General features: G+C 34.6%; 1 protein-coding gene and 2 non-coding genes across 3 annotated transcripts; all 3 read left to right on the plus strand.

Moving 5' to 3' along the window:
* Positions 1-5,018: 5,018 nt before the first annotated feature.
* Positions 5,019-5,125, plus strand: LOC147948529 (small nucleolar RNA R71). The gene has a single exon (XR_015586250.1). It is a non-coding gene; the product is annotated as a small nucleolar RNA R71 (small nucleolar RNA).
* Positions 5,126-12,168: 7,043 nt separating this feature from the next.
* Positions 12,169-14,201, plus strand: LOC104719999 (arginase 2, chloroplastic/mitochondrial). The gene is made up of 6 exons (XM_010437977.2): positions 12,169-12,494; positions 12,616-12,775; positions 12,904-13,037; positions 13,145-13,354; positions 13,443-13,553; positions 13,762-14,201. The coding sequence occupies exons 1-6, from the start codon at positions 12,336-12,338 to the stop codon at positions 14,020-14,022; spliced, it is 1,035 nt and encodes a 344-aa protein (XP_010436279.2). The 5' UTR covers positions 12,169-12,335; the 3' UTR covers positions 14,023-14,201.
* Positions 14,202-20,512: 6,311 nt separating this feature from the next.
* Positions 20,513-20,619, plus strand: LOC147948530 (small nucleolar RNA R71). The gene has a single exon (XR_015586236.1). It is a non-coding gene; the product is annotated as a small nucleolar RNA R71 (small nucleolar RNA).
* The last annotated feature ends 871 nt before the right edge of the window (positions 20,620-21,490 follow it).

A 21,490-nucleotide genomic window follows, 5' to 3' on the forward strand; every position in this document is an offset into this window, starting at 1 on the left:
ATATATTACAAATTCTATTTTTTTTTTATCATATATACAATTAGTTGAATATCTTTGAATATATAGGGAACCTGCTAGCCTATATATAGAGAAAGCTAATCGGACAGAGAAATGTTTCCAAAAAATATAAATAGCTCGTGTTCAAAGTTTTTTTTACATGAAAAAATTTAGCGATTTCAAGTAGGCCTTATAGGTAATATATGTATGCCTATTCATGATTTACATAAATGGGACCGTACCTGATATGCTCAAATTTACCCTAGAGCTACTCTCTCAAATTAAGAGGTCAATGTAGTATTTAGGGATCGAATCCACAAGAACTCTAGATTCACACAATAGATTTAATAATCTTTTCATTATGCTAAACCAAAATTGTAATTTAAATAGCAATGCAAAAACAGAAAATAATAGAGTTGTAAATCAATAGGAATAAACGCTAGGCTTAGAGAAATTCTCAGGAAATCATGGAAAATCAGATCAATTAATTAAGAAGCAGGATTCAATAATTAAGCATCGTTCTTGAACTCTAAACACAATTGTAAAATAAATCAGTTCTCACTGCAAATATATCTAAGTTTTAAAACCCAAAAATTCAAATCTTTTCGCAAAATTCAAGTTAAAAAAACCAGCAATAAAATCAAGTTTAGATAAGTTCACAAAATTACAAAATCAAATCTCTTTGCAAAAAGTAATTTTGCCCACCAAAGGTTTTTGTCAGGAAAATGAATGATATTCTCATATCAATCAATTATCCTAAGATCTAAATCCAGATGACTAATCAAAGATCTAGCATTAGGAACAACCTATGATGAAGAACAAGAAAGATAATGAATCCTAAATTAACAAATCTAACAATCCATGAAATCCCTAATGAGAAACCCTAAACCTAACAAGCAGATCTACCCAAACATAATCAATGAAACACAAAACATCTTCTGAATAAATTGCATTAAGAAAGAGATTAAAGAAGAAGTAAAGGAGTTCTGAATCTTCTCTGAAGGAGTCTTGATTCTTCTCTCCAAAAGCTCTCTAAAAATCTCTCAGGGTTTTGCTCTCAAAATTTGCAGGGAAAAATAAAGCTTAGGTCTAAAGCAATGACCCAAAAATCCTATTTATATTCCTAAAAACGTCCAGGGACTAATGATGCAAATATGGAAAACTTTGGGGCAACTTTGTAAATCTTCAAAACTTGTGGGAAAACTTCTGATTCTTCTGTTGGATGATGCATCGATCGACACCAACACTTGCATCAACCGATGCAAGTCTCAGAACTTGTCTCCCTACTTCACTGCTTAGCCTCAATGCTTGAATGTGCTCCAAATCCTCCTATTTAGCTCCATTATGCTCCCATCCATGCTAAATCTTATAAAGACTCAAAAAGACTATAAATAAGACTTATATCATGGCTAAAAATACCTAAAAACCATGATATATCAATTCCCCCAGACTTAGCTTTTGCTTATCCTCAAGCAAATCAAGAACTTCATCTGTGGAAAAGGTTTGAAAACGCGGAAACTCCTTTTCTTTTTAAAGTAATGCCATGATAATCCAAACCATAATCCATATGCTTAGCAGACTAATCCAAAACGAACCACCATGTACTTCTCCATTGGCATTTGTTTCATCCCAAATTCCACAACATCCTCCATTAAGCCTTCATCGATGGGACTCATCAATTTGATCAATGTCAAGAACCTTCTAGACTCATTCCCGTACAATACCATAACAAGCAGTACATTTTTTTTAACTAATGTGGTACTCTTTCTCTCCCCCAGACTTATTCTATTTAATTTTCCTTTGAGCTTTGGTTTTTTTTTATTAGTATTTTTTTTAATCAAGGGTGTAAGCGAATACCAGGGTCATTAGTAATTTACCTACCCTTCGCTTCCAAGCTTTGTGTGATCATTTGACTCAAGAGTAGAATAATGGGGTCACAGGTAATTCACCTATCCCTCTAAACTGATCAAAATCATCTCATCTTTTTTTTTTTTCTTTTTTTTTTTTTTTAAGACAAAGCTCTCAGGAAAAATCTTTTAAACTTAAATAAGGGAGAGGAGTACCAATTTTTTTCTTTACTGAAATCTTACTTGTCATGTATGAACAAGGAGTCAAGCTCTATGAACATCAATCTCCTTGATGAGTATAAAAAGTAAAGTACACAAATTACCTCAGACTTTTGTGGATTCTGTTGGAAATTTGGTGTCTCTGGTTCTCTGGTCAGCCTTTGGATTTTTCATTAGTCGGATTTGAACTCAATCTGCAGCATTAATCTACCAAGGCAGTACACTAAAAAGAAAAATCATAGTTCCCAACAAAATTTTTTACTCAATAAAACAATTTTTTTTTTCGACTGACTCTCAAAAACAAAAACGTAGTTAGTAACTGCCTCCCCCAGACTTAAACAACACTGTCCCCAGTGTTATCAAGTAAGAGATTGGGGAAGAAAAATAAACAAAAACGAATAAGTATTGAAATTGTGAACAAAAATGTGTTACCAGTCCGGATGTTCTGTGTCGACCAATGCTGATGGTGTGTCGGTCGATGCACTCTGCAGATGCAGAGAGTTTGAACATTACTCATGAGTTAGCGGCGATTAAGTTGTGTTTCTCTCCTTCCAGGATGTTAGCTCTGCTAAAAAGCACTCAAACACAAGACTAAACGCAACATGATAGATAGAAGTTCACAATTCAATATTAATTCAAACTGACTCAAAGCAATAATAAAAATGACTCAAAGTGGAAAAGAAAAACCTAAGAGTGGGTTGCCTCCCACTAAGCGCTTGTTTTCAGTCATTAGCTTGACTGTGTCGGATCTCAGGCATCCAGTGGATCAGAACGTGGCATTGAATGCTTCTGAGAGGAATATCTCATCATCCAAGGTGGTGTATAAGCTTTAGGTGCATGAGGTTTTCGAAGGATATGAGGAACAGGACCAGGGCGGGATTTAGGGACGGGTGGGTGTCCTGCAAAATCATCAATAGAAGAAACAAGCGCTCTACGATAATCTCGTGGCTTGGTTAACTGCACAACAGTTTTTGTACCTTTGAAATTCTTATTGATGAATGGAGAAGATTTAGGTGAAGAAGATGCATACCCTTGCCTTACCTCTGGGTTCTGGACTGTGGAATGGTGAGATTTCAGCTTTATAACTGGTCTAGGACTTGCAGCCAACGAATCAACTCGAGAATCTTCGGTTTTGGACAAGTCCGAGCCGATTTTGGAAGGTGTGTTGATCGATGCAATAGCTGCATCGATCGATGTTGAGCCTGTAACTCGTGTTTCAGCGTCTTCTTTGCGGCTTATCTCATCACTCTTCTCAACTGTCTCAAACTCCTTAACAAACCCAGCAGTGATGTCTTCATGGAGCTTTCTGATCATATCATCATAGAAAAAATCTCCACAGAAAATGTCTGACCATCAATAGTGGGGGCTCTCCTTAGCTTGTCCATCTCAAAGTTCATAACCAAATCATCCACATTCAAGGCTATGTGTCCCTTCTTAACATCAATGTTGGCACCAGCTGTAGCCAAGAATGAGCGTCCTAAGATGAGAGGATCACTAGGCTCTTTGTCATATTTCAGCACCACAAAGTCAGTGGGAATCATGCAATCTCCAATCTTAATCGGAACATCTTCTAAGACACCTTCAGGAATCCGTCTGGATCGATCAGCTAAGATAAGAGAGATCTTAGTTGGCTTGAAATCTGTCATGCCAAGTCTCACAGCAACAAAATGTGGCATTAAATTGATACTAGAGCCAAGATCGCAAAGAGAGTGACGAAACCTTCCTGTGGAGATAGAGCAATCCTACACAAAACTTCCTGGATCTGGTAACTTCTCTGTAATCCTACTATGAATCATTGCACTCACTTTCTCAGAGACAGCCACTTTCTGCTTCCTCACCTTCTTCCTCTGTGCAGGCTGGTTCAACAGAATTGCATTGACATCCTTGGTTAGCAATGCTCCTTCCTCAGGGCTCAAACCATTAGTGACCATCCTCTTCACATATCGCTTAATCCCAGGAGAAAACGTGACAGCATCAATCAAAGGCATCTCTATCATCACCTTATCCATCATAGCCTTGCATCTAGCTTCTTCAATCTCCTGCTTGGACCTCCTAGGCTTAGGAAAAGGAACCTTAGGCTTGCTCTGAATCAGATGGTGGAACTCGGAGAGAAACCGGAGCTGTTTGTGGGGTGTGTTGATCGATGTTAATGTTGTGTCGATCGACACTTGAATGAGTTTGCATCGATCGATGCTCCTGTGTATCGGTCGATGCAACATCAGCTGCCGGATGGTTGTCTTCTTCATTCACTAAAATTGTTGCATTACAAACATGTTTGGGGTTCGACTCAGTTCTTCCAGGGGGAAAACCTTCTTGTCGTTTAACAGACCCAGCAGTCTAAATAACTTGATTCTCTAGCTTCTTGACATGAATGTTTAATGCATCGATCTTCCCATTCAGCTCAGTGTAGACATTGTCAATCTTCCCATTGAATGTCATTGTCAACTGCTCTTGACCCTGAAGAATCTGCTCAAGCATAGCCTCCATTCGACTCTCAGAAGTCTGTGGTGGTGGAGACTGATAAGAAGAATTCCGATATGTTCTTGTAAAACCGTTGTTTTGTTGCTGCTTCTGTTACTCACCTGATTTCCAAACTTCTGACCCTGATACCCAGCTCCATACACATAGTTGACATCTTCTGTATTCTCTGGCTTTAGCTCAAAAATCTCAACATCTTCCGCAAAATGGACAGACTTCTTTCCCACAAGAAGATTGTGCACTGAATCCAGTTTGGCATTAACTGAAGCTAGCTGATTTGAATCATAACCCTCATGTGCTCTTTTCCGCTCTAAGTCCGCATTCTTGGTGTTGTTGCTTGATGCTAGCCTTTCTATCAACTTTTCAGCGTCATCTGGGTACCTTGTCTTGAAGTTCCCATCACTAGCAGCATCCAAAGCCATCTGATACCTCCAATCAATACCACTAAAAAAGATACTGATCAACTGCACCTCTGAGAAACCATGATGTGGACAATCCCTCTGGTATGCTTTGAACCTTATCCAAGCAGCTTTGTAAGATTCAGCAGGTCCTTGTCTAAAGGTGGAGAGCTTAATCCTCAGCTCATCAGACATGGCATCATCATAGAAGTAGTTCAAGAATGCCACCTTGATGTCATGTCAGGTTATCAGAGATCCTGGCTTGAGTTGCCTTAGCCAATGAGAAGCTTCCCCAACAAGAGAATAGGGGAAAAGCTTGCAGTAGAGATAGTCCTCAGTGACTCCATTAGCCTTGATGCTTGTAACTATGTCCTCAAAGTGCTCAATGTGGTCTAGAGGCTTCTCATGTGGCAAGTTCTGGAATGGTCTTTGGCCAACAAGAGAGAAGTAGGTAGGCTTCAGCTCAAAATCATTCCTTGGGAATGGAGGAGGAACAATTGCGGAACGGTTCTCATAGAATAAGTCTGGCCTGTTGAAGTCCGCAAGAGTCTTGACAAGCTCTCCATTGTTGTCCCATCTAGGCTGAAGGTCCAAATTGGCTCCATTCGCACCAGCTCTGACATTGCGTCGATCGATGCCAAGGTTGCTTCGATCGATGCCAAGGTTGCTTCGATCGATGCCTTCTTGGTTGCGTCGATCGATGCCGACATTGCGTCGATCGATGCCATCTGCATTCTCATCAATGACGACGAGTTCTTCCTGAATGACTCTTCCATCAGCATCAAGTTTTTGGCCTTGTTCGTTGCGCACATAACCCTCTTGATCCCTCAATACTCCAGCCGCATCTGGTCTCAATATGATTGGGTTGACCATCTTTGTTGATTTGGCTGCTTTTGTGTTCTCACACTCTAGTTGTCCTAACTCTTGGTTTGTAAGCTTCACAACTGGACCAGTAGGATTTTTCCTGGTGCTAGGCTTAGGCATGTACCTGAAACACACAACAGAAAAGAAATAAAAGCGTGTGAGTAAAATAGAAAAATAAAAATATAGACAAAATCCTATGTGAATCAAAAGAGTCCCCGGCAACGGCGCCAAAATTTGATATGCTCAAATTTACCCTAGATCTATTCTCTCAAATTAAGATGTCAATGTAGTATTTAGGGATCAAATCCACAAGAACTCTAGATTCACACAATAGATTTAATAATCTTTTCATTATGCTAAACCAAAATTGTAATTTAAATAGCAATGCAAAAACAGAAAATAAAAGAGTTGTAAATCAATAGGAATAAACGCTAGGCTTAGAGAAATTCTCAGGAAATCATGGAAAATCAGATCAATTAATTAAGAAGCAGGATTCAATAATTAAGCACCGTTCTTGAAGTCTAAACACAATTGTAAATTAAATCAGTTCTCACTGCAAATATTATCTAAGTTTTAAAACCCAAAAATCTAAATCTTTTTGCAAAATTCAAGTTAAAAAAAACCAGCAATAAAATCAAGTTTAGATAAGTTCACAAAGTTATTAAATCAAATCTCTTTGCAAGAAGTAATTTTGCTCACCAAAGGTTTTTGTCAGGAAAATCAATTATATTCTCATATCAATCAATTATCCTAAGATCTAAATCCAGATGACTAATCAAAGATCTAGCATTAGGAACAACCTATGGTTAAGAACAAGAAAGATAATGAATCCTAAATTAACAGATCTAACAATCCATGAAATCCCTAATGAGAAACCCTAAACCTAACAAGCAGATCTACTCAGACATAATCAATGAAACACAAAACATCTTCTGAATAAATTGCATTAAGAAAGAGATTAAAGAAGAAGTAAAGGAGTTCTGAATCTTCTCTGAAGGAGTCTTGATTCTTCTCTCCAAAAGCTCTCTAAAAATCTCTCAGGGTTTTGCTCTCAAAAGTTGCAGGGAAAAATAAAGCTTAGGTCTAAAACAATGACCCAAAAATCCTTTCTATATTCCTAAAAACGTCCAGGGACTAATGATGCAAATATGGAAAACTTTGGGGCAACTTTGTAAATCTTCAAAACATGTGGGAAAACTTCCGATTCTTTTGCTGGATGATGCATCGATCGACACCATCACTTGCATCAACCGATGCAAGTCTCAGAACTTGTCTCCCTACTTCACAGTTTAGCCTCAATGCTTGAATGTGCTCCAAATCCTCCTATTTAGCTCCATTATGCTCACATCCATGCTAAATCTTATAAAGACTCAAAAAGACTCTAAAAACACCAAAAATACTATATAAATAAGATTTATATCATGGCTAAAAACACCTAAAAACCATGATATATCAGTACCCATTTATCATGCACGATAAAAGTTTAAGTGAGCATCCCATGACATTTTTGAAATCCGTGTTGATTGTACATTCATAAAAAAAAAAAAAAAAAAAAATCTTCCATTGATAATGTAGAGAACAAACCCTTTTGTTTGCCCTAGATAAGACAATAATGTCAATAAATAGATATTTTGATACCGGTCTTAGAGAAGCAAACTCGCTCTTTTGTACATGCCTAACAGGCGTACTTGTACAATTGAATATACATTTTTCTGTTACCTTGTGTTGGTGTGGGGTTTAGTACCAATGTCATACCGACCTAAACCGAAAGTAAACCGAATAATTCTGAAGATCAGTTAAATTGGGGGATCTTCCTTTTGGGCCAGCTAAATGGACATATAAGCGGAAGCCCGCCAAAGTATACCGACCGACATCCAAGACCACCTCCGAGTCCAATCTGATTATCAAAAGGGAAAATTTAACTTATATTCAATCTAAGATTTAAGAAAAATAGACTTATCTTGTAATTTAGGGAATCATATAAATAAGGAGATTTCCCCTCCATGTAGAGTATCCAGCAATCAATACAAAAGTCCTAGTTCTACATTATTTTTGAGAGAAAACCAAACTTCTTCTTTAAGAGTTCTCAATTCTTCTTTAATTCCAGTTTTGATCCAGTTTTTAAAAGTAATTTGTTAAGTGACTTTGTTTCTTCCCTTAAACAAATTTATTCTACACCTTGTCTTATTATTCTTTGCCTATGCTCTTTATTGTGTTGACTATTGTTTTTTTTTTGTTACTCGAAGAGATTCCAAATTGGTGTCTATGTCAAGGATATATGAATTTTGGTATCGATAAATTAAATGTTTTATAGCCTTCAAAATTTTAGTATACATATGTATTTTAATTTTTTAAAATATATATATATATTTATATAAAGATAATAAAACAAAGAAAACATGAAGAATTAAATTAAAAAATTAAAAAATAAAATTAAAAACAATGTAAAATATATATTAAACCAAATATATAATCAAATTTTTACAATAATATCTTAATTAAATTTTCAACCCATATAAGAACATGAAAATATATATATATATATATGAGTAAATAATTGGACGGTACCTGAAACCCCATCTTTCTAAGTTGATCGCTAGTAGTTTTTTTTTTTTTTTTGATAACTCAAGAGTGATCCTAAAGACTTCTTAGGCCCAAAGACTAATTTCCTGGAGCCGAGAGAAATCATGTTAAATTTCGAACCCCCATGACCAATGCTAGTAGTTTAACCGATCAAGGTCCACAATACCACATATGCAAAAAAAAAAACATTTTATATCATTGTCAAAACACAACTAGGTTAATAAATTGGTTATCACCGAATCTCTATTATATTATTTAAGCAACCCTATAAACAAATAACCCTACTTTATGTAAGATATTACATAAAATGCCACTGTATTTTCAATACAAAAATATAATAACAAAATCTTAATATTAATTTGTTGTAACCAGAAAATAATTACCTAAAAAATAGCAATTATTAATTTATTAGATTACAAGAAATCATTAATAAAATAATTTCAGAATTATTTAATAAAATAATAATAAAATAATCTCGAAATTATGTAATAAAATAATTAAACATATTCTATTTATTGTTTTAGAAATTTTAGGAAACAATAACAAACTATTTAGAAAAAATATAAAACTTAAATTTATTTATAAAACTAACATTAAATATTTACATATCTAAATCATTTAATAATAACAAATATATATTAAAATTAAGATACAATATTGTTTCTATTTTTAAAATATATCTATATACTTATTTAAGCTATGTTGTTAAAAATTTAACTAGTTCTGATGTGACATATTACGAAAATGCTATTATATTTTAATTATTCTAATAAACAAAAGAAAAGTTTAGATTTGTTTACAAAATAATAAAACTCTACTTATTATTTCATAAATCTTAGGAAATAATAACAAACTATTTAACTGGCTGAAAATTAATTGTTTATACACAATATTAACTATATAAACACTACTAAGTGTATAATGTTGATAATATTCATAACATAATTGTAACTTTTACCTATAAATTTAATATATAACATGTTATACCAATAACTTCAATTTGTAAATTTGGTATATTAAGATCTCTTAACACGATCATATTAGTTTGTAATACCAAATCACGGGTCAATACATATTTTGTTGGGTTTTTTTAGCTTTACCAAATGTATAATTAACGGATTTGGTATTGCACCAAACCAAAATAGTAGAGTATGACCTTCAGCAAAATAAAATATATGATTTTATAAAATGTATAGAATTAATAATTTTTCTACTATTATTTTGTAACAAACAAATCTAAATTTACATAAATATTTCCTCACGCTGGTAACATTATTCTACAAAATATTAACTTGTATTTATGAGTCGGGTAATAAAACGGGTAATAATACGGGTAACGGAACGCTTAAAAATTAAATTAATATCCAATACTCGATCATTATTCACGGATAATAAAATTATTATACATTTTATTATCATACCTTTCACTCGACCCTAAAGCTGAGGATACAAACCGAAAAACGGGTCGAATACGAGTATTGGTAGTAGTTTTCAGGACTACTTATTAGTAGTTTAATATGAATACTCACTATTTAGTACTATATTATATAGTATGTAACTGAATAATACAACATAAACATATTATTAACAAATAAAAAAAAAAAAAAATTCTCCGCGTTACCAGCGCGGATCATTATCTAGTTAGTCTTTAAAATCCATTTTCTTGATCAATTTATGAGCGTACACCGATATCTAAAAGAAGAAAAGAGTGCTACGTTATTGTTTTTGATTTTATTTAGAGAAGTGAGTAGAAAAGTGGGCACGTTTTTGTTGTTTTGACCTCTGCACAGCAACCCATTGACACGTATTACTTTCTGTCATTTTCCAAATCGATTAAACATAACTATTTGGGACCAGCTACAATTCGACACTCGTTTATTATGTGTGTTTTTAGCATCATCGCTAATTTGGAAAATTCCTAGATTTTTTTATGGCCTTTCGTTCTTATAACAAGAATCGAGTTGTTGTTGTCTCCATTTATTGGTCAGTAATTTACAAAAATGATAAATAGCAAAATTGTAACAAACTTAAATCAATCAATCACGTTGTTCGAACACCAATTTGTCCTCTGCTCAAGCAAGTTCACATGCCACTAAGCTCTTCACGCAACACAACAAGACTTATAATCCAATCACAACAAGCGCACAACGTATCCGGTAACCATACCCGGCCGGTGGTCCTATATGCCAATCATTCCCCAATACAAAACATTATTTCAGTTTTGAACAATGCGATATATCTTCACCATCATGTAAAAGATATATCTAACCAGCAAATATTTTATTATTTATAGAAAATTTTATTTTGGATAGATAAGGTTTGAATATCACAAATATTTTAAATAAATGTATCTATATACTTATTTAAGCAACCCTTTAAACAAATAACCCTATTTCATATAAAATATTACACAAAATGCCACTGTATTTTAATACAAAATATAATAACAGAATCTTAATATTAATTTGTTGTAACCCGAAAATGATTATCCAAAAAAATAGTAATTATTAATTTATTAGATTACAAGATATCATTAATTAAAAAAATTCGAAATTATTTATTAAAATAATAATAAAATTATTTCAAAATTATGTAATAAAATAACTAAACAGATTCTATTTATTGTTTCAGAAATCTTAGGAAACAACAACAAACTATTTAGAAAATTATAAAACTTAAATTTATTTATAAGACTAAGATTAAACACTTACATATCGAAATCATTTAATAATAACAAATATATATTAAAATTAGGATACAACATTGTTTATATTTTTGAAATATATCTATATACTTATTTAAGCTATATTGTTAAAAATTTAATCAGTTCTGATGTGACATACTATGAAAATGCTATAATATTTTAATTATTCTAATAACTAACAAAAGAAAAGTTTAGATTTGTTTACAAAATAATAAAACTCTATTTATTGTTTCATAAATCTTTGGAAATAATAACAAACTATTTAATTGGCTAAAACTTAATTGTTTATACACAATATTCACTATATAAACAATACTAAGTGTATAATGTTGATAATATACATAACCTAATTGTAATTTTCACCTATAAAATTAATATATAACATGTTATACCAATAACTTCAATTTGTAAATTTGGTATATTAAGATCTCTAAACACGATCACATCAATTTGTAATACCAAATCACGAGTCAATACATATTTTGTTGAGTTTTTTAGCTTTACCGAATGTATAATTAACGAATTTGATATTGCACCAAACCAAAATAGTAGTACCAACTACGGGTCAAAATCAGAGTATGACCTTAAGTAATTAAATATATGATTTTATAAAATGTATAGAATTAATAAATTTTCTACTATTATTTTGTAACAAACAAATCCAAATTTACATAGATATTTCGTCACACTGGTAACATTATTCTACAAAATATTAACGTAAATTTATGAGTCGGGTGATAAAACGGGTAATGAGACGGGTAACGGGACGCTCAAAAATTAAATTAATATCCGGTACTCGATCATTATTCACGGATAATATAATTATTATATCTTTCACTCGACTCTAAAGTTGCGGGTACCTTTTTTCGGGACGGATACAAACCGAAAAACGGGTCGAATACGGGTATTGGTAGTAGTTTCAGGCCTACCTATTAGTAGGTTAATATGAATCAAAACTCACCATATAGTACTATATTATATAAAATGTAAATAAATGATATAACATAAATATAATATTAACAAATAACAAAATAAAATAAAATTTTCTCCGCGCTACCAGCGCGGGCCATTATCTAGTATACATATAATTCATAAACATTTTCAACATGTGATAATAAACATGTATGTTCTCATTTTCTTTTAGTATATAAGGACATAAAATCGGAATGACTCCTCACTGGTATCGCAAAGCTATCATCACTTGTTCCCTTACTATTACGGCCACTGGACTTAACAATTTCAAATATGTGGAAGATTGGGCAGAGAGGAAACCCCTATGTCAAGAGACTCGTTTCTGCGCCGTTCACGACCTTGCCGTCCTTACCTACTTCTTTGGTTGAAACAGGGCAGAATCGTGTCATTGATGCTTCTTTAACTCTCATCCGTGAAAGAGCAAAACTCAAAGTATATAATGTTTCTTCTTTCTTTTCTGTTTTTGGATACACTTATAGGTTATCGTTTATAATTCATCATTAATTTTCTTTAGGTTGTACGAAATAAATAGAGTATTGTATATATTGTGTAGGGAGAGTTAGTGCGACTCATTGGAGGAGCGAAAGCTACAACAGCTCTTCTTGGAGTACCACTTGGTCACAACTCTTCTTTCCTTGAAGGCCCAGCCTTGGCTCCTCCTCATGTAAGGGAGGCTATTTGGTGTGGTAGCACAAACTCCACCACTGAAGAAGGTAACATGAGTTTCTATGTATAGTTACCAACTTGTATTTTAAATGTTGCACACTCACATGTTTTTTATAGCCACAATAGTCTATATGGTATTTTATATACAGATAATTACTCAATACTCTGTTTATAGGGATGGAGCTAAAGGATCCACGGATTCTAAATGATGTTGGGGATATTCCAGTACAAGAGATTAGAGAAATGGGTGTTGATGATGAAAGACTGATGAATGTAGTAAGCCAATCTGTGAAGCTGGTGATGGAAGAGGTAAGCTTTTTGACCATTAGATCTAATCTTATGCCATCTTTGGAGAAGTCCTTTAGTGTTGTTTAAGGCAAATGAAGTAACTGAGACTTTGTTTATTATTGTGTCAGGAACCATTGCGCCCGCTGGTCATAGGTGGAGACCATTCTATATCTTATCCTGTTGTGAGAGCCGTTTCCGAGAAGCTTGGAGGACCTGTGGACATTCTTCATCTTGATGCGCATCCAGATATATATGACCGTTTCGAAGGCAATTATTACTCTCATGCATCTTCTTTTGCTCGTATCATGGAAGGTGGCTATGCCCGGAGACTTTTACAGGTTGGTGTCTAATATCATTTTTTTGTCTATACGTGGGCAATCTATAAAAAAAACATAATCCTAAGGAGAACCCAAACTGTTATTGTAGGTTGGGATCAGATCGATAAACAAGGAAGGACGAGAACAAGGCAAGCGGTTTGGAGTAGAACAGTATGAGATGCGAACCTTCTCAAAAGATCGCCAAATGTTGGAAAATCTGGTATCTATCTATCAATTTATTTCTAAGTTTAGATAAGACATAATAAAGTTGTTGTGGTTGTAAATTAGAGTTCAGTTTGGTTCGGTTTCGAAATAAAGTTTGGTTCAGCTTTAATTTTAGGAATTTGGTTCGGTCTTTAATTATATACACTCCTTATAGAGTTTTTTGTACATATTATTAAGTTATAAATTGAATGTGGTTTGTACAGAAACTAGGGGAAGGAGTGAAGGGCGTGTATATCTCGATTGATGTTGACTGTCTTGATCCGGGATTTGCACACGGAGTATCCCATTACGAACCAGGAGGCCTTTCTTTCCGAGACGTCCTTAACATTTTACACAACCTTCAGGGAGATTTGGTCGGGGCAGATGTTGTTGAGTACAACCCGCAGCGCGATACCGCAGACGACATGACGGCAATGGTAGCTGCTAAGTTTGTTAGAGAGCTAGCGGCAAAAATGTCTAAATGAATCTGAACCGTATTTTGGAGTTTTTGGTTTGTTTTATGCTTCATGTGTTTCATCGTGTAAGCTTGTAATATGCAATAAAGTGTGGCTGGATAGGTATGAATTAATATGTGTTTAAATGTGTTTGAATGTGTTTCATCGAACAAAATTAATATGAATTGGCCCTTATAAGCTGAAAGAAATATCAAATTATCAATACAGTTTAGATAAACTATATTTTCTTTTCTTTTTTGAGAATAGATAAACTATCTTATTAAATAAAATATTTTGTAACACGTTGTAAAAATTGATATTTGACATACTGCGATCTGTGTCAAAATTAGTTTAGACATATCAGAACAATACAATATCTTATTTGGTATCTTATATACAGTTCGTTAGTTGACGAAAGCCAAAAAAAAAAAAAAAAAGAGTTTTGGAGATTGCTTAAGTAGTTTGTTTACGGACTAATTTAGATCTCGACATGGTTTAGGCGTACACACACATGACACACTCATATACTTGATAGATACGACTTTATATGGCAAATTGATACTGAAACGAAGATTTCAACAAGATGATTAACATATCATTACACTATAATAATATAAAATAGAGTTACACTTTCATTGAATCTATTATAGAGAAAGAAAAAGTGAAATAACAATAACTACTGATTATAATTATAAAATAGTTCATTAAAAATAAACAAAATAATAGTTGATAAAGATTACACACTAATTAGGTTCATCTTGTGTTCGGGTACAACAACGATATAATTTACAGAAGACGTAAACCAAAATAAGACCTACCAAACAGCCGTTTAAGAACTAGGGGTCCAGAAAATTCATCATGTTTGTTTTTACAACACAATAAAACTTGTTCTCTAGTATCTTCTTCTTTTAAATAACTTCTTAGGATACATTAGAGAGGTAATGTGGTCTATATAACTGTATAATAAAAATCCTTATTTTCACAACTTGCTTATCAAGATTAACATAACCGGACAATTCAACTTAAGTAAATAAAAACACACCAAAAAAAAATTAACAGAACAATAAAATACATAATATAAAATTCTTTTAATACTATGTGATAGGTACCGCCAATCATTTGAGAATATGTCTAGATATTTTTCTCTTTTGATAGATCCCCTATATATTAAAAGAGAAACATTATGGAGAAAAAGCTGACGTGTCATCGCCATAGAGTTCCGTAGGCAATTTATTATTCACTCTTAGTATTCCATAAAATTACATAAAACTGACACTGTTATATATATTTTTTGTCAACTGCCACTGATATTTAGTTTATTTATATACACAATATTTATTTTTTCAATATACACAATATATTTCTCCTATAAATTGGTAAATATTATTCAAAAATTGATAAATATTATCCTCTACATATTTTCAATATTAAATTAATTTTATTATGTATTGTAATATAATAATATAACTATATTATGAGATGTAAAAAAATATATATCATTCAATGTTACATTTCTAATAATTTTCTAAAGCTCTAATGGTGAAAGAATTGAAGATCATTAAATATATAGGGGATTTACATTAAATTGTCATTAGTATAACTAAGAAATATTTCATTCAATAATTGAAGGAAGTCTATACTATATTAATTGGAGAATACACTTAAGGGTTAAACAAAAAAAATCATATCAAATATCCATGTTGCCAAAATGACACAATTTACATATTAAGAAGAAGATTAAACAACAGATTTATTATATTTTAGGAAATAGTTCAAATTAGTTCCATAATAATCAGGTTATGAGAATTTTGTGTGGGTATATTATCCTAGATCTACTCTCTCAACTTAAGAGATCAATTGTAGTACTTAGGGATCGATCCAAAAGAACTCTAGATTCAGACAATAGATTTAATAATCTTTAAATTATGCTAAACAGAAATTGTAATTTAAATAGCAATGCAAAACAGAAAATAAAAGAGTTGTAAAATTCAGAAGGATTAAACGCTAGGCCTAGGGAAATTCTCAGGAAATCATGGAAAATCAGATCAATTAATTAAACAAGCAGGATTCAATAATTAAGCATCATTCTTGAACTCTAAACACAATTATAAAATAAATCAGTTCTCACTGCAAATATTATCTAAATTTAAAACCAGAAAATCCAAATATCTTTGTAAAATTCTAGGTTAAAAATCATCAATAAAATCAGGTTTAGATAAGTTCACAAAATCACTAATTCAAATCTCTTTGCAAAAAGTAATTTTGCTCACCAAAGGTTATATTCTCAAATTTATTCTCATATCAATCAATAATCCTAAGATCTAAATCCAGATGACTAATCAAAGATCTAGCATTAAAAACAACCTATGGTGAAGAACAAGAAAGATAATGAATCCTAAATTAACAGATTTAATAATCCATGAAATCCCTAATGAGAAACCCTAAACCTAACAAGCAGATCTACTCAGACATAATTGTAAGAACACAAATCATGAATAAAATAGATAGCATTAAGAGATTAACGAGAGAAGAAAAGGAGTTATGAATCTTCTCTAAAGGAGTCTTGATTCTTCTCTCCAAAAGCTCTCTAAAAATCTCTCAGGGTTCTGCTCTCAAAAGTTGCAGGGAAAAATAAAGCTGAGGTCTTAACAATGACCATAAAAATCTTATATATATTCCTAAACACGTCCAGGGACTAATGATGCAAATATGAAAAACTTTGGGGCAGCTTTGTAAATCTTCAAAACTTGTGGGAAAACTTCCAATTTGGCTTGTAGACTCTGCATCGATCGATGCTGATGTTGTGTCGATCGATGCATCTTTCTCAACACGTCTCCCAACTTCACTGCTCAGCCTCAATGCTTGATTAAGCTCTAAATCTTCCTATTTAGCTCTATTATGCTCCCACCCATGCTAAATCCTGTAAAGACTCAAAAGACTCTAAAAATACCAAAAATACTCTATAAATAAGACTTATATCATGGCTAAAAACACCTAAAAACCATGATATATCAACTCCCCCAGACTTAGCCTTTGCTTGCCCTCAAGCAAAACATAAACTTAGCCATGTGAAAGAGGTTTGAAAACGCAGGAACTCATTTTCTTTTTAAAGTAATGCCATTATCATCCAAACCTTAATCCACATGCTTAGCTGATAAATCCAAATCGAACCACCATGTACTTCTCCATTGACTTTCATAGCCTCCCAAATTCAAACCAAATTCCACTACTTCCTCCATTAAGCCTTCATCGGTGGGTCTCATCAATTTGATTAATATCAAGAACCTTCTAGACTCATTCCCGTATAATACCATTACAAGCAAGACATATCTTTTACCACATGTGGTACTCTTTCTCTCTCCCAGACTTATTCTATTTATTCTTCCTTTGAGCTTTTTTTTGTTTTCTTTTTTTTTTTTCTCAAAGTTGTAGGCGAATAATGGGGTCATCGATAATTTACCTACCCCTCGCTTCCAAACTTTGTATGACCATTTGACTCAAGAATAGAATAATGAGGTCACAGGTAATTTATCTACCTCTCTAAACTGATCAAAATCATCTCATCTTTTATTCTCTCTTTTTTTCTTTTTTTTCTTAACAAAGCTCTCAGGTTTTTTTTAAAAAAAAAACTTGAAATAAGGGAGAGGAGTACCATTTTCTTTTGTAGCCTTACTTGTCAGGTATGAACAAGGAGTCAAGCTCTATGAACATCAATCTCCTTGATGAGGTAAAAAGAAAAGTACAGAAATTACCTCAAGCTTTTATGGATTCTGTTGGAAATTCGGATGTCTCTGGTTCACTGGTCAGCCATTGGATTTTTCATTAGTCGGATTCATGGATTCAATCTGCAGCATTAATCAACCAAGGCAGTACACTACAAAAAGAAAAATCATAGTTCCCAACAAAATTTTGACTCAATAAAACAGTTTTTTTTTTTTTTCTGGACTGACGCTCAAAAACAAAAACGTAGTTAGTAACTGCCTCCCCCAGACTTAAACAACACTGTCCCCAGTGTTATCAAGTATGAGATTGACGAATAAAATAAAAATAAATAAAAATCAAAAGAAAAAGGAAAAAGAAAAACCTACTAGTGGGTTGCCTCCCACTAAGCGCTTGTTTTCAGTCATTAGCTTGACTGTGTCAGATCTCAGGCATCCGGTGGATCGGAACATGGCAATGAATGCTTCTGAGAGTATGTCCTCTTCATCCAAGGGGGTGTGTAAGCTCTAGGTGCATGAGGTCTGCCAAAGATGTGAGGAACAGAACTAGGGCGGGACTTAGGTATGGGTGGCTTTCTTTTATGTCCTGCAAAATCATCAACAGAAGAAACAAGCGCTCTACGATAATCTCGTGGCTTGGTTAACTGCACAACAGTTTTTGTACCTTTCAAATTCTTATTGATGAATGGAGAAGGTTTGGGAGAAGGAGATGCATACCTTGGCCTTACCTGTGGGTTCTGGACTGTGGAATGGTGAGATTTCAGCCTTACAACTGGTCTAGGACTTGCAGCTAAGGAATCAACTCGAGAATCTTTGGTTTTGGACAAGTCCGAGTCGATTCTGGAAGGTGTGTCGATCGATGCAACAGCTGCATCAATCGATGTTTGGCCTGCAACTCGTGTTTCTTCAACGTTTCTGCAGCTTTCCTCAGTAATCCGTGTTTCCATTACAAAAACATCATCTACCAGCGACTTGTCATGGATCAGAACCTCATCATGGTCTCTAGTAATGATTAGATGATCTCCACTCCAATCCTCAAGCTTAACAGCTTGCTTACTCACTTTCTCAACAGTCTCCAATTCTTTGACATACCCAGCAGTAATGGCTTCATGAGGCTCTATGAGTGGATCATCATCAGAAGCAATTCCCACAGAAAATATCTGACCATCAATAGTGGGAGCTCTTCTTAGCTTGTCCATCTCAAAGTTCATGACCAAATCATCCACATTCAGAGATATGTGTCCCTTCTTCACATCTATGTAGCACCAGCTGTAGCCAAGAAAGATCGTCCTAAGATGAGAGGATCACTTGGCTCTTTGTCATACTTCAACACCACAAAGTCAGTGGGAATCATGCAATCCCCAATCTGAATTGGAATATCCTCTAAGACACCTTTAGGAATTCTGCGGGATTGATCTGCTAAGATAAGAGAGATCTTAGTTGGCTCGAAATCTGTCATTCCAAGTCTCACAGCAACAGAATGGGGCATCAAGTTAATACTAGAACCAAGATCACAAAGTGAGTGAGAAAACCTTCCTATGGAGATAGAGCAATCTAACACAAAACTTCCAGGATCTGGTAACTTCTCTGCAATCCTACTCTGAATCACTGCACTCACTTTCTCAGAGACAACCACCTTCTCTTTCCTCTCTTTCTTCCTTTGAGCAGGCTGGTTCAACAAAATTGAGCTGACATCCTTGGTAAGCAAAGCTCCTTCCTTAGGACTCAAACCATTAGTTACCATCCTCTTCACATATCTCTTAATACCAGGAGAAAACTTGACTGCATCAATCAAAGGCATTTCTATCATCACCTTATCCATCATAGCTTTGCAACTAGCTTCTTCAATCTCCTGCTTAGACCTCCTAGGCTTAGGGAAAGGAACCTTAGGCTTGTAGGCTTGTTGTGAATTGGATGGTGGAACTGGAACAGAAACCGTAGCTGTCTATGGGGGTTGTCGATCGATACTGATGGAGCATCGATTAATGCTTTTGTTCTTGATTGAGGTTGCCTCGACGAATGCTGACTGCATCAATCGATGCATTGTGATGGCATCGATCGATGCTGGGTCCACTAACGTATCTTCATCTCCTTCCTTCACTAAAATCGCATTACAAGCATGGTTGGGGTTCTCAGTTCTTCTAGAAAGAAGTTCCTCTTGTCTTTTAACAGACCCAGCAGTCTGAATCACTTGATTCTCCAGCTTCTTGACATGAGTATTTAATGCATCAAACTTCCCAGTCAGCTCAGTGTATACAGAATCAATCTTCCCATTGAAATCTATTGTTAACTTCTGTTGACCTTCCAAAATCTGTCCAATCATTGATTCCATCTTGCTCTCTGAATTGGGTGGAGGGAGGGGTTGGTAAGAAGAAGAACCATAGTTCCTAGTGAAGTTGTTGTTTGGATTTCTTGTGAAGGAATTCTTTTGACCAAATCTCTGATTTTGATACCCAGCTCCATACACATAGTTGACACCTTCTTTGCAAATCTCTGTCTTTGGCTCAAAAGTCTCAACATCTTCAGCAAAATGGACAGACTTCTTTCCCACAAGAAGATTGTGCACTGTATCCAACTTAGCATTCACCGCAGCAAACTGATTTGAACCATTGCCTTCATGTGCTCTTTTCCGCTCTAAGTTTGCATTCTTGGTACTGTTGCTTGATGCTAGCCTTTCTGTCAACTTTTCAGCATCATCTGGGTACCTTGTCTTGAAGTTCCCATCACTAGCAGCATCCAAAGCCATCTGATACCTCCAATCAATACCACTGTAGAAGATACTAATCAACTGCACCTCTGAGAAACCATGTTGTGGACAGTCCCTCTGGTATGCTTTGAATCTTACCCAAGCATCTTTGTAAGATTCAGCTGGTCCTTGTCTAAAGGTGGAGAGCTTAATCCTCAGCTCATCAGACATGGCATCATCATAGAAGTAGTTCAAGAATGCCACCTTGATGTCATGCCAGGTCGTCAGAGATCCTGGTTTCAGCTGCCTTACCCAATGAGAAGATTCCCCAGCAAGAGAGTAGGGGAAAAGCTTGCAGTAGAGATAGTCCTATGTGACTCCATTAGCCTTGATGCTTGTGACTATGTCCTGAAAGTGTTCAATGTGGTATAGAGGCTTCTCATGTGGCAGGTTTTGGAATGGCCTTTGTCCAACAAGAGCAAAGTAGGCAGGCTTCAGCTCAAAATCATTCCTTGGGAATGGAGGAGGGACAATTGTGGAGCGGTTCTCATAGAATAAGTCTGGTCTGTTGAAGTCCGCAAGAGTCTTGACAAGCTCTCCATTGTTATCTCGTCCAGGCTGAAGGTCCAAATTGGCTCCATTCGCACCAGCTCCGACATTGCGTCGATCGATGCCAAGGTTGCATCGATCGATGCCTTCTTGGCTGCGTCGATCGATGCCGACGACGAGATCTTCCTGAATAACGTGTCCTTCAGCATCAAGTTTTTGGCCTAGTTTGTTGCGCACATGACCTTCTTGATCCCTCAAAACTCCAGCCGCATCTGATCTCAATATGATTGGGTTGACCATCTTTGCTGATTTGGCTGCTTTCATGTTATCACGCTCTAGTTGTCCTAACTCTTGGTGTGTAAGCTTAACAACTGGACCAGTAGGATTTTTCCTCGTGCTAGGCTTAGGCATGTACCTAAAACACACAAGAGAAAAGAAACAAAAGCGTGTGAGTAAAACAGAAAAAGAAAAATTTAGACAAAATCAAAGATTTTAATCTAATGGTGAATCAAAAGAGTCCTCGGCAACGGCGCCAAAATTTGAT

Source organism: Camelina sativa, chromosome 2, assembly GCF_030686135.1.
Source record: "Camelina sativa cultivar CO46 ecotype springtype chromosome 2, ASM3068613v1".
In the NCBI taxonomy this organism is placed as follows: Eukaryota; Viridiplantae; Streptophyta; class Magnoliopsida; order Brassicales; family Brassicaceae; genus Camelina; species Camelina sativa.